Source organism: Erpetoichthys calabaricus, chromosome 4 (assembly GCF_900747795.2).
Source record: "Erpetoichthys calabaricus chromosome 4, fErpCal1.3, whole genome shotgun sequence".
Classification (NCBI taxonomy): Eukaryota; Metazoa; Chordata; class Cladistia; order Polypteriformes; family Polypteridae; genus Erpetoichthys; species Erpetoichthys calabaricus.
In genome coordinates, this window is record NC_041397.2 from 245,242,958 (window position 1) to 245,259,219 (window position 16,262).

Below are 16,262 nucleotides of genomic sequence, written 5' to 3' on the forward strand. Positions count from 1 at the left end.
TCTCTCTCTCTCTTTCTCTCTCTGTGACACTCTCTGCTCCTGATGCATACTCCTTTGAAGAGGAAGATATGTTTGCATTCTTTTAATTGTGAGACAGAATTGTCATCTCTATCTTGTCATGGAGCACGTTTAAACTTTTGAAAAAGAGACAAATTTTTCTTTGCATTGTTTGAATAAAGTTCCTGTCTCTCTACAACCTCCTGTGTTTCTGTGCAAATCTGTGACCCAAGCGTGACAATATAAAAATAAACATATAAGCATATGGTTTTACTTCGCGGCTTTTCACCTTTCACAACCCCCATGATGGAGGAGGGATCACTGTACTGGTTTCATAACTACATAACTGATCATGTTATGTATGTGACTAGGTCACTCCAACCTGACAAGTAATTATTTTAAGAATGAGGAATATATTTATTGACTGTAGAAATATTTGTGAAGCTGCACTTTCAGAGCACACTACCTTGGTGACCCCTCTCCAAACCACAGCAAATAGTGCTTAAAGATCAACATAAAAATTATGTATTTCTCTTAATCCTACAGAAACTTCCTTATGCACCACTAAGCTATATCTAACACCTAATATAATGTTATCTTGTATGCATAAAACTATGATTTGTTTTAGATTCACAAATGATAGAACTAACATACGCAGGGCAAAATACCAGAGGAGTAAAAAGTTAACTCTGAGCAAATTTAAAACTGATTTTATATATTCCAACTCCAGCAAAACTATAATAACCAGAGTATGTATTAAAGCCAATTTAGCTCAGAGTTTATTGAATAATAAATTGTGAAAGAGATATGAGCCGTAAGTAATGATGGAAGCTGGTAATATAGGTGCTTATTAGATACAACTTATTTATTTTTATATAGAGCTTTATTTTTTTTCTATTTTTATATAGAGCTCACTATAGTGCAGGCACAGAGCACTGTTAACAATTCTCAGTTAAAATTCAAATAGAGATTATACTAATTACTAAATACAAAACTGGTACACCTAGAAATGCACATTTCTTAAGTACATAGAGAACAAGATAGATACGGATTAAACATAAATGAAAATCAACAATATCTGTTCCTTAATTAATTGATCATACAACAGAAAGTCAAAAATAAAGTCACAGACATGGACACCTCAATCAATTTAATGAGGGAATCAATCTTTCCATCTGATGATTCCATTGACCCTTTATCTGAGATGAGTTTTCCATATGCAAAAGAGCAGCTTGGCAGTAGAGCAGTGGCACAAAGTGCCACATCCAAATATCAAGAAAAGAAACAGAATAAAGGAGAGTTAGTAATAGGTTAAAATATTGTGATACTTATATTTCTGAACAAATGACTAACAAGCAGAAATGCAGTATGCATAGCTAATCAGCAGCTCTAGTCATGGGATGCTAGACTAAGGTAAGTCTTCAGACGAAATTTAAAAACTGAGATTAATGATCTAGTCTCTTTAGTCAGGCTAACTTGCAAATGGTGTCTTTGCATTTCATGACTTCACACTGACACCACCTTTAAAACACTGTTACAAAATTAAAACAAGGGATGTTAAATATTCCCAAATCTGTTCAGGGCCTCTCCAGTGGGCGATCCTCAGAGTAGTATAAAGTAAACATCAGTCTTGAAGTCGGGTTTCTGTGTCCCATGAACCATTTTTGTTGTAAACATATTTATAAATGTGCATTTTATAATCAATGATGCTTTATATCTAAGTGCTGATGCTATAGATGTAAAAGACAAGTTTTTTAAAGACAAGTTTAAAAATGTAATTGCTTAGAAAACATAATACAGTCACGCTAAAATGAAGAATGATATATTTGAAGGCAAATGCTAATAGAAGTGCAGTATATATCCATGTGTCAATGAGGCTGTTACAGTAAAATGTAAGTGGGAAGTGTGCTGAAGAAAAGACTATAGAAAATGCAAACTGACTTGGAAGGGGTTTCACATTATGTACAGCACAGTTAAAATTTAAATCTTGATTGACTGTGGATTGTTCTTACAATTCTAATAAACTAAAAACATTTAAAACAACTCCAGTATAGCCAGAAGGCTATGCAGAGGTTTAATGCTTTCTCTTAAAACTGTCAGGTGGTTGCTTTTGTCATGTTGGATTTATTGTAAATAATTCAAAGCAATAATGCTTCCATTTTGAGAACATCTTTAAACCAGTGTACTTCCAAAATGAATTTGTGACACAATAAAGAAGAGAAAATGATTAATTTATTGACATTTTCAATCATATATATTTTATAATCTGTAAATACTGAATGACATAACAGAATAATTCATAACAGAATTATCAGAATTGCTTATAAATTAATTAAAGTGAACTGAATAAATTTCAGTATTTTTAAAAATACTTTTGCACCATCTGGCATTATTTTTTTTTATCTTTTTCTTAAAGTTATACAATTGCAGAACATATGGGAATGCATGTAATAGAGTATATTTTAATCAAATATTTCACAATGCAAATTTTTTCTCTGCAGTTTAGTTCTATGCACCATGTTTAATTTGTTATTCAGAGTAAGACAAGAGGGTTCCATTATAGTACTTACTAAGAAGAGTGTTAGCATAAGACAAAAATAGAAACAGTTGGAAGAGTCCAAATAGGAAATGTATTTATGCTGTTGGTGTAAAGCACAGGCAAAGTGCTCCATTGAAAGGGCATAGAAACCTTACACACATCTAATGTTTGATCCGCTGTACAGAGGGATGACCATCATAAATAAAAGAAATCTAATTTGCTCTGCAGTAAGCAAATGCATGACTACTGTGTCAGTGTAAAGAGTATATGAGCCTTAAGCTGTAACACAAGATTTGTACAACATATTGGGATGTCTTTTAACTAAATACAGTGCAAAGAAAGATCTCATAAAATTAACATTTTTTTTAAAAATATGGAACAAATCGTAAATTATTTTATTTGTTGTTATTTTATTTTACAAAATATATAGGCCTCCACATTTAATAACATAATGAGAACTTAGTTGTTTATAGTTCTGTAAGTATTGGAGTTGTTAGATTTTCCTCAGTTGTTCCAATCTTTTTTCAACATGATTCACACTACATGAGTAGTGAGAGCTGACAGGGAAAACTAAAGGCTGTCAGTCCTTCTCATTTCTTTTCATATAAAAATCTTATGCAGATCATAAGGTTAAATCAAATAAATTGCAACTCAGATAAAGTTCCATTCTAGTTAGTAACTACATCTTGTTGCTTATGGTGTACATAGTACAATGAAATTCTTACTTGCATGTTTCCTTACAACAGTGACAGTAATACAGTACCAACAAAAGACACATACACACACATACAAATAGTATATGCAGAATAAAGCATATACTGTATATGTGTGTGTGTAAAAAGGAGCTCCATCTCTCTGTCGCTCACTTGTGAAGTTACGCCTCCTTCGGGGTGGTCATGATTTTATGGCCCAGAGACTCGAAGGAGCAGAGTTAGTTGCCCTCACTGGGCGGTTTCTCAGTGCTGTGGAGGAAAAGGAAGACAACACAGTTAGTGGCAATGCCACCTCTCGGTCCATGGTGGAACTACATACCTGGGAGGAACCCAGAGGGTGACCCTCTGACCCTCTGTGTATAATAAAACATGTAAATAATACACACAGAATTTTTTATGTTGCAATATTTGTTACAGAATTTGCTGTGATTTGTTGTTCAGTAAACTTACGATCCGTGGAAAGAAACTATCCCTGAATCTATGCATGAGTGCCAGTTGCTCTGTACTGTTTGCCAGAAGGGAGGAGTGAGAAAAGTGGCTAAGATGGGTGAAATCTTTTTTTATCTAAGGATTTTTGTTATATATGTCCTGAACAGAAGCTGGTTGGATGCTGGTAATATTCTGAGTCAACTTCACCCATTGCAGTTCTTTATGACCTTAAGCTGAGTAGTGCTGTACCACAATGTGATGCAGCAAGTGATCATTGACTGTACTGTGCACCTGTAGAAGGAACTGAGAACTGATGACGAGCTTTCTGTGATTAGTTGTTTTAATTATTTTAAGGTCAATAATAATTATTTTAAGATTAGTCGTAAATCACTAGAGAACTGACTGAGCATGTACATTATGGTTTTAATCCTCATTTATCAGTTTTTCTCAAGGAGTCTGTGCAAGCAATCTGCAATGATTTCATAAGCAGAAGATTTACATGACCAGTTATTGATATGTAACAAAGCCTGCATGCAAAACTGTCAGTATGTTAACAATCTTTTTGAATATTTGCATAAAAAAGTGTCAAAATGTAACACAATATGATAATAAAAGATTTGTCCCATACAGGTAGAAAAGTGTGAAGAGAGTATTCTGGAAATTAATGGGCACAAGGCAGAAACCAACTTTAGATGAGATAACAGAGTATCACAAGGGAACCTCTCTCCTACACTCACTGACATTGTGCTAGTTTAGGGTCACTAATCAACATAAAATCTTGTCTTTTGATGTTAGAAAGAAACCAAAGCCCTTGAGGAAACCCACAAAAATAACATGCAGCCTGCACTAGCAAGGAACTGAATTAGGACAAACATTTACATGCATCTGAATGCTTGTGCATTCAGTTTATCTTTGAACCATATGTAGAAGATTATAAGTAGTATTCCAAAATTTAGAAACGAAAATTATTAAAAACAATAGTATCAAGTAGGCACTAATATTGGGAAATAAAAAAGCTTAAGAAAAAAAGTACTGTGAGTAATCAAAATAGTTTAATCTAAGATTTAGTTGACGCACTGATCATGACAAAGTGGAATATCCAAAGTTTTTTTTTCAGCGTGGATGTTATAACCAATGGTTGATTTTTAGCATTAAATTGACTTAACAAAAGCCCCTTCCAAAATGCTGACCACATAAAAGTTTAAAAATGGGACATTTCCCAACAATTTGCAAAAATATACAGATATACCCTTGTATCTAGACAACTAATACATTCATAAATTTAAGGCATTAATGAAATTAAATAAATAAGAAATATCCTTCTTATTTCTATATGTAATGTTGAGTATACTTTGGAAATATTAGTCTGAAAAGCATAAACCACCTTAAGAAGGGGTGCCTGTAGTTAATCAACCATTAATTTTTATAGTTATGAAACTCAAAACATTCAGTCTTCCTACTAGGTAAGTAACATTATCGGAGAAGTAGAGTAACAGTGCTGGCACCTATACTGCTTGTTCCTTTGGGTGTCAGCTGCACACAGTAATTACTGCTTGGTACGCTGTCTTAAGATTAAAGCTGCTGCAATCCACAGTAAAATCTTCATTTTCTCCTATTTCTGTTCTTGGTTTATATAAACAACCCTTTCTTTAAGAAACAAATCCTTTACCGAAATTCAATTTCAGTGTATATGTGGACCTGAAAGAGACCCAATTTTAGAGACCATTAACATATATTACTAAGTTGCAAATGTTCATAACTTGCATGCAAGTATATCTTCAAATTACTGCAGTAATAGTTAAAATCCTGTTGTTCAACACTCATCATGCTTTATGTGTAGGTGACACTTTGGCAGAAATGTTACTGTAGAATCACACCTTTGCAAACTAGTAATTTATTTCCTTTGCATGAAAAATGAACGCACAGTAGGCTGTATGTAGCTTGTGTAATATGAAGACATTTACAGACTATGTCTATTCAGATGACATATAGGCATCTGTGCTTTGAACATACCCTTTCCCGAGGACATGTCTTCAATTATACAGGATGCTAGATAAAGATTTTGCTAAAAGCTACATAACTCACTTCCCTAACCTGCCTGCATTTTGTACTTTTGTTTTTCAAAGAACCATTACTGATAAAGGTAGTGTTTGAAAACTATACCAATGCTTTCACAATAATATGCCTTTAAATAATCTGTGGTAATGCAGGGAACAGAGCCTCACAATTTGATTCTCAGAAACTGAATGTAAGTTGGTCCAAGATAGAATGCACTCTACCTCAGTTTTTTGTGAGAAATGTACTAATTTGCTTCAAAAGTATGCACTTAAATGCATCTTTTTCAAAAGCTTATCTTGGCTTAGACCACCATTTGCAAGAGATGTTTTCATGCATCCACATTCATTACTGTTTGTTTTGGCTGTGTCCTTTATTTATAATGAACTACAATAAACTATAGTTTTTATCTATCAATCAGTTCCAGGTTTGCCATTTAAGGCCATCCTCTAATAGTCCTTTTTGTCACAGTCCAGGATGAAGCATCTTTGCTTAACGAGCACCAGAAAGGGATAACCTTCACTGTGCTGCTAGCTCATAATCTTATTTTGCTCAATTGGAAGAATCTTGACTTACTGTAGTACAGTAGTGGGCAAAAGTTTTGGCAGTGACACAAATGTGTTTTGAAAAATGTGTGGCTTCAGTTTTGTGGTGGCAATTCACATTGTTTTTATATTATTGTGCAGATCTATCAGATGCATATTAATTCATTGCAAAGAGCTTTATTAGCATACAAAGTTAACTTTATCACAAAAACCCATTTCTACTTATTTTGCCCCAGCACAAAATGATCAGCTAAAAGTGTCCAGAAGCACCAGGACCATCTCCTCCTGAGGAGTCAGCTACAGAATCGTGTTGCCACCAATTTAGAGCTTGCTCAGTATTGGCAGCAGGTGGGTGTGACTTAATCTGCACGCACATTGAGGTGAAGACTTTTGGACAACGACCTTGTGTCAAGAAGGTCAGCAAAGAAACCAGTTCTTTACAAGAAAAATATCAAGAATAAGATGACATTCTGCAGGAAGTACAAGGATTGAACAGCAAAGTTATTTTTTTGGATGAATGCTCCTTCTGATTGTTTGGGACATCTGGAAAATCGATAGTCAGGAGAAGGAAAAGGTGAGCGATACCATGAGTCCTGTTTCATGCCAACAGTGAAGCATCCCGAGACAATCCATGTGTGGAGTTGCATCTCATCCAAGGAAGTAGGCTCACTCACAATTCTGTCCAAGAACGCTGCCAGAAATAAAGGATGATATCAAAACATCCCCTAAGGGCAACTTCTCCCAACAATCCAGGCACAATTTGCTGATGATCTGTGTATTTTCCAACATGATGGAGCAACATGTCATGAGGTAAAAATGATAATGAAGTGGCTCGGACATCATAACATTGAAAGTTTGGACCCATGGCCAGGAAACTCCCTAGATCTTAATCCCTTTGAGAACCTGTGGTCAGTTCTCAAAATGTGGCTGGACAAGCAGAAGCCCACAAATTGTGATGAACTCCAAGCACTAAAAGGCAAGAATGGATCACCATCAGTCAGAAGTTGACCCATAAGCTGATATAAAGCATGCCAGAGCAAAATACAGAAGTTGTGAAGAAGAAGGGTCAACACTGAAAATACTGATTCTTTACATATATTTGTTGTGTTTCCAAATAAAAGCCTTTGAAACTTATGAAATATTTATAATTGTTCTTCAGTAAACCACAAAAACATGTAAAAAAATAATCTGAAAATGCTGAGGCAGCAAAGTTCACAAATCACAACATGTGTATCACTGCCAAAACTTTTGGCCACTTACTGTAAGTCAGGAATGCAGTGGTGTGTATTTCTTAAAATTAAACATAATCAATGAGGAACACCTCAGACTTTTCAGATTATGGCAGCCTTTTATAAAACTGTCATCAAATAGAGCTCTATAAAGTAATTATTGACCACACCATCCATTTTAATATTCTTGTAGCTAATTGATAATTAATTCCAGAATCATTTGTTTCTAATTCTATAACTTGAAAAATGTATATCATACTGTTACTCTAAAATCAATATAATAAGTAGAAGATTGAATTTTCCAAAGCTTGGGTACAGTAAACACTTCTCTCAGATTAGAGGGAAGCTTTCTCTCAGTTGCGGAGATTTTTCAGATACAAATGTTACAACTATTTCTGAACAGTAGTTGTGTCATAACACCACCTAAAATGGAGTCATAAATATCTCCGATAATAAAGGTTTGCAGATTTGGATCGAAAACTGTTGCCTTCTGGATATGAGCTCTTTCAAAGTAGTATTTGTAAGCTGTGGCTCAGCCCATTTCATGTCAGTTGAGGTTCATGAGCACTCTACATAGCAGTGCTTCTGAAGCTGTATAGTATTGGCTGGAATTTACTGTACTGTAGTAGAAATTCACCCCTACAAATGACAACAGCATAGCATAGAAGTCTGCACTGTGGCAGCTTCATAATGGTTTCTGGCTATACTTGTCTTCTGAAGTGGTACTGTATTTCCTAAGAACTTAAGTGTAGCAACACTGAACTTGCACTGCTAAGTGCAACTGCAGGATGGGAGCTGTGAATTGTCCAAATGTTGCATATATAATTAAATCAAACAAATATAACACATCGGGCGGCACGGTGGTGCAGTGGTAGCGCTGCTGCCTCACAGTAAGGAGACCTGGGTTCGCTTCCCGGGTCCTCCAGGGTGTGGAGTTTGCATGTTCTCCACGTGTCTGCGTGGATTTCCTCCAAATACTCTGGTTTCCTCCCACAGTCCAAACGCATGCAGGCTAGGTGCACTGGCAATGCTAAATTGTCCTTATTGTGTGGGTGTGTGTGCCCTGCGGTGGGCTGGCGCCCTGTCCGGGGTTTGTTACTGCCTTGTGCCCTGTTCTGGCTGGGATTGGCTCCAGCAGATCCCCGTGACCCTGTGTTAGGATATAGCAGGTTGGATAATGGATGGATGAATATAACACATGTATTATGGCTGTCTTAATTGGATCTGAGTCTGTATCAGACGCATGCAAAACAAGCCCTTCTAAGTAAAAATTACAAAAATAAAAATCAATAGGGAATATGTAACATATTATAATGTGCACATGTCTGTTAATTTACATTAACATTATAAAATTAATATACAGTAATCCCTCCTCCATCACGGGGGTTGCGTTCCAGAGCCACCCGCGAAATAAGAAAATCCGCAAAGTAGAAACCATATGTTTATATGGTTATTTTTATATTGTCATGCTTTTGTCACAGATTTGCGCAGAAACACAGGAGGTTGTAGAGAGACAGGAACGTTATTCAAACACTGCAAACAAACATTTGTCTCTTTTTCAAAAGTTTAAACTGTGCTCCATGACAAGACAGAGATGACAGTTCTGTCTCACAATTAAAAGAATGCAAACATATCTTCCTTTTCAAAGGAGTGTGCGTCAGGAGAGAGAGAGAGAGAGAGAGAGAATAAAGCAAGCAGTCAAAAATCAATAGGGCTGTTTGGCTTTTAAGTATGCGAAGCACCGCCGGTACAAAGCTGTTGAAGGCGGCAGCTCACACCCCCTCCGTCAGGAGCAGGGAGAGAGAGAGAGAGAGAGAGAAAAACAAAGTCAAAAATCAATACGTGCCCTTTGAGCTTTTAAGTATGCGAAGCACCGTGCAGCATGTCGCTTCAGGAAGCAGCTGCACACAGAAGGTAGCAACGTGAAGATAATCTTTCAGCATTTTTAGACAAGCGTCCCTATCGTCTAGGTGTGCGAACAGCCCCCCTGCTCACACCCCCCTACGTCAGCGCAAGAGAGAGAGAGAGAAAGTAAGTTGGGTAGCTTCTCAGCCATCTGCTAATAGCGTCCCTTGTATGAAATCAACTGGGCAAACCAATTGAGGAAGCATGTACCAGAAATTAAAAGACCCATTGTCCTCAGAAATCCGCGAACCAGCAAAAAATCCGCGATATATATTTAAATATGCTTACATATAAAATCCGCAATAGAGTGAAGCCGCGAAAGGCGAAGCGCGATATAGCGAGGGATCACTGTACTCTATTTTTGGGTATTTTGGGGCACTAAGTGGTCAAGGAAAGAAATAACCCTGGATGGGTCAGTAGTATACAGCAGGCCAGGGCTGACACATACACACATACACACACCCACATTCCCTTTTTCCACTTTCTGACTCAGAGGTGAGCACTTTGTGGGGTGAGCTTAATGGTGACCTTCATCTTTCAGCTGTGCAGAGCCCATCTCTGACCACTGTGAGTGATGCTGTCTGTGTCTGTCCCCCTTATTCTATGCACAGTGTGACCACTACAACCAAGAGGAGAGTGTCATACCTTTGAGTTCAGTCATGTAATGCCCCAACATCATGTAACGCTCAGAATGTCAGTCACAAAATGCCCATGGAATGCCTGGTTACACTATGGTTAAGATTAAGGTTGTGGGAAGGTTATCTGCCTCAGGGGGTATTTTGTGACTGACAGTGTGGGAGTTCGTGGCCCATGTCATATGTATTGCGGTTAGACTCATTTCAGTGGCAATCCATTTTATCTGAGTTTTCAGCTATCTGAGATAGCATTGATCCATATTACCTAGGACACTCGGGCTTAAACTGTATATATACTGCTCAAAAAAATTAAAGGAACACTTTTTAATCAGAGTATAACATCAAGTCAATGAAACTTCTGGGATATTGATCTGGTCAATTAAGTAGCAGAGGGGGTTGTTAATCAGTTTCAGCTGCTTTGGTGTTAATGAAATTAACAATGGGTGCACTAGAGGGGCAACAATGAGAAGACCCCAAAACAGGAATGGTTTAAGAAGTACAGGCCACTGACATTTTTCACTAGTTTTGCATTTGGCTATGGTCAGTGTTACTACTGGTAACATGAGGCGATACCTGGACCCTACATACGTTGCACAGGTAGTCCAACTTCTCCAGGATGGCACATCAATACGTGCCATTGCCAGAAGGTTTGCTGTGATTCCCAGCACAATCTCAAGGGCATGGAGGAGATTCTAGAAGACAGGCAGTTACTCTAGGAGAGCTGGACAGGGCCGTAGAAGGTCCTTAACCCATCAGCAGGACTGGTATTTGCTCCTTTGAGGAAGGAGGAACAGGATGAGCACTGCCAGAGCCCTACAAAATGACCTCCAGCAGGCCACTGGTGTGAATGTTTATAGCGAAATAATAATGCAAACAACTAATTAGGTTGTAGATGACCACTTAGCACTTAAAGGAGCATTAGTTCCTTCTCTCTAAAATTACTGTCGTCACTGATCAATTTGCAGATTAAACACAGGTTCTGATGGCAAAGTAGAGTACTGAGTGCTATTCAATATATGGTGTCTGCATTACTTGATTACAGGTTGACAGCAGTGGTTACAGCTGCTTGGGTCTCTAACCCAACTATAAACCCTAACTATATCAAATAAGCAAAACAAAAATGACAAGAGCAGCAGTCAAAGCTTTTCTGTAAGAGATAATTGGATTTTAATTGACAAATATGTGTTCAAATTTGGAAATCGCAAAGTGTATAATTCAAAATACTAACAGTTAATTTGTAATTTTTGTATAATTACATTTACTTAAAATAGTAATTAAACAAATACTAAACAGGCTGTTAACATTAATTGTGTTTCCTTTTTTTTGTCATGCAGGTATCTCTGTAAGTGTATCCACATTCAGTCTGGTGGCCATAGCAATTGAGCGATATAGTGCCATTTGTAATCCTCTGAAATCGAGAGAATGGCAGACACGATCTCATGCCTATCGGGTCATTGCTGCCACTTGGATCCTATCTCTCATCATCATGATCCCTTATCCTGTTTTTAGCATCTTACAAACATTTGTCAAGTCAAATTATTCCATTGGACACACTTGTCGCCTTACCTGGCCTCATAATCAGGTGGAGCAAGCCTGGTAAGTACTGCTTTATATGCATTTTTAATATCAATCATTTCTTTAATCAGCTGAAATTAAAAAAAAAACAGAGCAGTGTTCAAAGTTTATGGATAATTCTTAAAATGTGTATTTCCCCACAGTTTGAAATGTTCCTGCTCATGCCTTCCAGACATCTTTTAAACAAGATTTAACAAATTCACTACAGATAGATCTATGTTTATAAAATTAAAGTGGTCAACAAGCAATAGCCACATCAAAAGGCCATTTTCAGCTTTGAAGTACATTCTGAACCTACATACTGTAGTTCAAGCTCTGCCTGAAATTTTCTTTTATGTCAGACTATGGTACACTAAGTCTGATGCTGTCCTTGAAATGCTGAGACATAACAAAAACTATATTTTATATCGATAAATCCTTTTTGGGAAATAAATTCTATTAAAGCAAAAGGCTTATTTTATACCATCTGTGCATAGGTCTTTTTACCAAGGTCATGTTGTATAGTTTTAGATTTTCCAGCACTGCAAAAAGTATGGAAAAAAAAATAAAGCTGTAAATAATTTCTCTATTAGATGAAGGGAGAACAACCCCTCAATCAGAGGCGGATGCTGTAGCCCCATTGTGGATGTATAGTGAAGAGATTGTTTAAAATAGAATACATTCATGCAGAACTCTTAAATTTGGTTGGTGGCACTGCATAGATGTGTGCATATAGGGGACAGGGGGAAATGAAAAGGCTAAAGTCAGTGATAAAATGCTTACAAAGAGAATTTGCTTGTTATAGAGAATTGTTACAAAAATTACTTTGTCATATTTTTTGATCCATAAAACATACACCAAATAGCAACTGAAAAGAGAGAGTAATGATTGGCTTGAAAAGTCATAACCTAAATAAATGAATAAGCTGTTCTTCTCTTGAAGGTTTAATTTATAAGGAAGAGTAAAAATTACTTCCTCTTGTGGATTATTATTTTAGTTAAAAAAAAGTATACATAGGGCTTTAACGTCTTTAGGCTATTTCACTACTTTCTATCATGGAAAATAGAAAAAACTGGGGGGACATAGATAATTTTATTCACACTGGTTATTGTGCTTTATTTGCTGTAAATATAAGTTATACATTACAGTATACATAAAAGTTTAATCAGCATATATAAAAACTACATGTTCAGTACTACATGTATGTATAAAGTTGCTTGATGTACAGCCTGTTCTAACCCATGTTGTTTTCTGTTCTTCTCTTTAAACATTCATTTTATAGTTGTAAATAATCAGATGTGTTAGTAGAAGGTAACTGTGGTACCAATTTGCCATTTTTCATTTTGTTCTCAAGATCTAATACAATGCGTTATTATTCTCTAGGGCATGCTATGCTTTGCATGCGCATGTAATCTGCAAAAGCAGACCTGACTTCAAATAACAACAGGATGAGAGTATTTTACCGTATGTGTGCAGTCAAGATGAAATTCCATATTAATTAGTTCATTGGTACAGTTTTTGTGTTTGATAAAAATGTTTCATTCCAAGTTATTATCAGTTATCAGAGCAGATCATATACATCGTTCTTTCATTTCTGTGTTTTTAAATATCACTGCATAACTAGCAATTGTCTGGCAAATGTTGTTTGTTTTTGGCTTGGTGTTACCACAAATTTGAATGCTTCAGACAGATCCATAGAAGCTAAAAAGATATACTTAATTTTTTCCCACTTGGCTTATTCAGATTGTCTTATTTTTGTTTTGAACAGAAACTTAGTAAAATCTGTTATGTTTTGTCTGTCATGTTTTTATTGATTTTAGTTAGAAGCAAATAACATTCCATACAATCAAGTCAAACTTAACAAACCAAAATTTAATCCCAACTCAAGAAAAAGATAGGAGAGCCAACAACCAGAACAAATGTTTAAAAGCAGCAAGGAATGAAGAGTATCCTTAGACGCTTATCTAAAATGTTATTGATTAGATCCTGCCATATTTTAAAAAACTTTTTAACAGATCATCTAAGTGAGAATTTAAATTTTTCAAATTTCAAGTAGTATAGAACATCAGTTACCCACTGACTTTAAAAGATTTTGGGTGGGATTCTTCAAATTGAGCAAGATAAGTCTATGTGCTAGTAGTGAGGTAAAGGCAATTACAGTTTTTTTGTCATTCTCCACTTTAAGGCCGTCTGGTAGCACACCAAACACAGCCATTAATAAGTTAGGATTATGACACCAAGGCTGTCTAATAGGCATGCAAAGATTTGTGTCTAAAATGTTGTTAATTTGGTATACGCCCAAAACATGTGGCACAGTGAAACTGGAGCTAGATTGCAATGTTCACATGCTGAATCTTGACCTGGATACATTTTGGGCAATTTTAAATGAGATAAAAGGGCTTGATAAACGATTTTAAGTTGAATAATTGAATTCTTTGCACATATAGAACTAGAGTGTATTCTGTGCATGGCTACCTTCCACTCCTTTTCTGAAATATTAAGTGAAAGGTCTTTTCTCCAATGTACTGTGGGATCTTTGAAAGGTAGAGACTTTAAAATGTTTTAATATATTGTAGAGATGCTATATGAGTCTTCAAGACTGATCAATATTTCTTCTGGAATAGAAATAAATAGGTGGGAGGTGAGGAAACTTGGGCAGGTTCCATTTAACGAAGTTTCTAAGTTGAAAGTAGTGGAAAAATTGTGTTGATGAGAAGTTAAATTTGAAGCGCAATTGTTTGTGGGATGCAAAGACATTATCTACGTACAAATCTCTTAAGTGTTTAATCCTTGTCATTTTCCAAACATTAAATGCTGTGTATGTTTGAGAGGGTAGAAAAAGGTGGTTGTCATGTAAAGGTGCAAGAGATAAGAGCTTCTCTGTCTTAAAGTGCTTCCTACATTGGTTCCATATTCTGAGTGAATGAAGGATAATTGGGTTGTTAGTGTATTGATGATAACTTGCATTTACTGAGGCAAAGATAGTGGCGTAGCGTAGTGGGGGTGGCAGGGGCGGCCCGCCCCAGGCGGCACTTTTAGGGGGCGGCAAAATTTCACAATAAATAATAATAATATCTTGTAAAAATTTGAACCATACCTAAATAAGGGGGCGGTGGAATTTTCCTCCGCCCCGGGCAGCTGACACCCACGCTACGCTACTGGGCAAAGAGCAGGGGTTTATAACTATTATAAACTGTTAATAAAATATAGTAAAATTGACTTTTGTCACATTTCTGTATTACTTTTTCGTCCCTCCTTTTTTGAGAGTGTCTGATTTGTTTTCTGTGAAAAAGCACATTCTTGTAGGGGTGGAATTTATTATAGCACAACACTAAGTACATTATCATTATGCACTTCTCTACCAAAGTACAGTTTTAAGTGTTTTTCCCCTTAACCTTATATAAACAATCTTTGTTGTAAAATATAGTGAGTGCTAATATAGTGCATTTATAGTAGACTCTTCTGCTGCTATTTATTAACTCTTCAGTTTCCATATTGGAATCCAGTACATTTATATTTTTTTAGATCTATTGCATATTTCAGTATGTTGTCATATTTCTTCATTGAGCATTTCAAAATCTCATCTTTTCTTTAAGTATATACAATAGTCAAGAAAGTCTGGTATGAAACATAAAGACAGCTTATTATACAAAATTTGCTGTTTGTTATGAATTGCCTTTGAGATGATTACTCTGTGCCACTGGGTCATGGATATTAGAGTTGTTTTGAATTTAGAATGTGGTGAAGAGATGTAGCAATTTATTAGACTCTATTGAAAATGGATTTAATTTTATGGCAAATTAATGCCCATGCCAGTCTTAATTTGCAGAATGATGAGCACTTCCCTACTGCAAAAACAGTTTTCTTCATCATATTTCAGTCATTAAAAGCATAATGCTTTACACGACATTGGTGAACTGTCTGACGCAAATGTAAAAAATAATACTGTTTAACAAACCTAACCTTTCCCTTTCAATCAACAACACAGATCAATGTTGACGCTTAAACTAAATTAAAATATTACAAATATAGTTGTATTGTTTTATAGTGAGGATGGAACAGTGACATAGACATGGGGTGGGTTGTTTAGACAAGGGGGGCAAGCCAAGCTAAATTTTTTTCAGTACTGCTGTCTTTGCATTAATGGCCGTGTACTGGAATTACCGTGGCAAAATTATTAATTAGGGCAGCACGGTGGCGCAGTGGGTAGCACTGCTGCCTCGCAGTTAGGAGACCTGGGTTCACTTCCCGGGTCCACCCTGCGTGGAGTTTGCATGTTCTTCCCATGTCTACGTGGGTTTCCTCCGGGTACTCTGGTTTCCTCCCACAGTCCAAAGACATGCAGGTTAGGTGCACTGGTGATCCTAAACTGTCCCTAGTGTGTGCTTGGTGTGTGAGTGTGTGTGTGTGTGCGCGTGCCCTGCGGTGGGCTGGCACCCTGCCCAGGGTTTGTTTCCTGCCTTGCGTCCTGTGTTGGCTGGGATTGGCTCCAGCAGACCCCTGTGGTTGGGATATAGCGGGTTGGATAATGGATGGATGGAAATTATTAATTATATTATTATTAATTATATTGTGTTTTCAACTTTTACTTTGCACTGTGGCCTTTTACTACTTAGAAGTACACTAATCCTTCGCTATATGTAATCATTCTAACCGAATGA

The 16,262-nt window shown here is 36.5% G+C and overlaps 1 protein-coding gene across 1 annotated transcript in view; it reads left to right on the top strand.

Moving 5' to 3' along the window:
- The window catches only part of LOC114650731 (cholecystokinin receptor-like), a 196,794-nt gene that overhangs the window by 125,925 nt on the left and 54,607 nt on the right, over positions 1-16,262 (top strand). Inside the window, exon 3 of the mRNA XM_028800544.2 lies at positions 11,382-11,643. Coding sequence (XP_028656377.1) covers positions 11,382-11,643 — 262 coding nt within the window. The remainder of the gene's footprint in view (positions 1-11,381; positions 11,644-16,262) is intronic.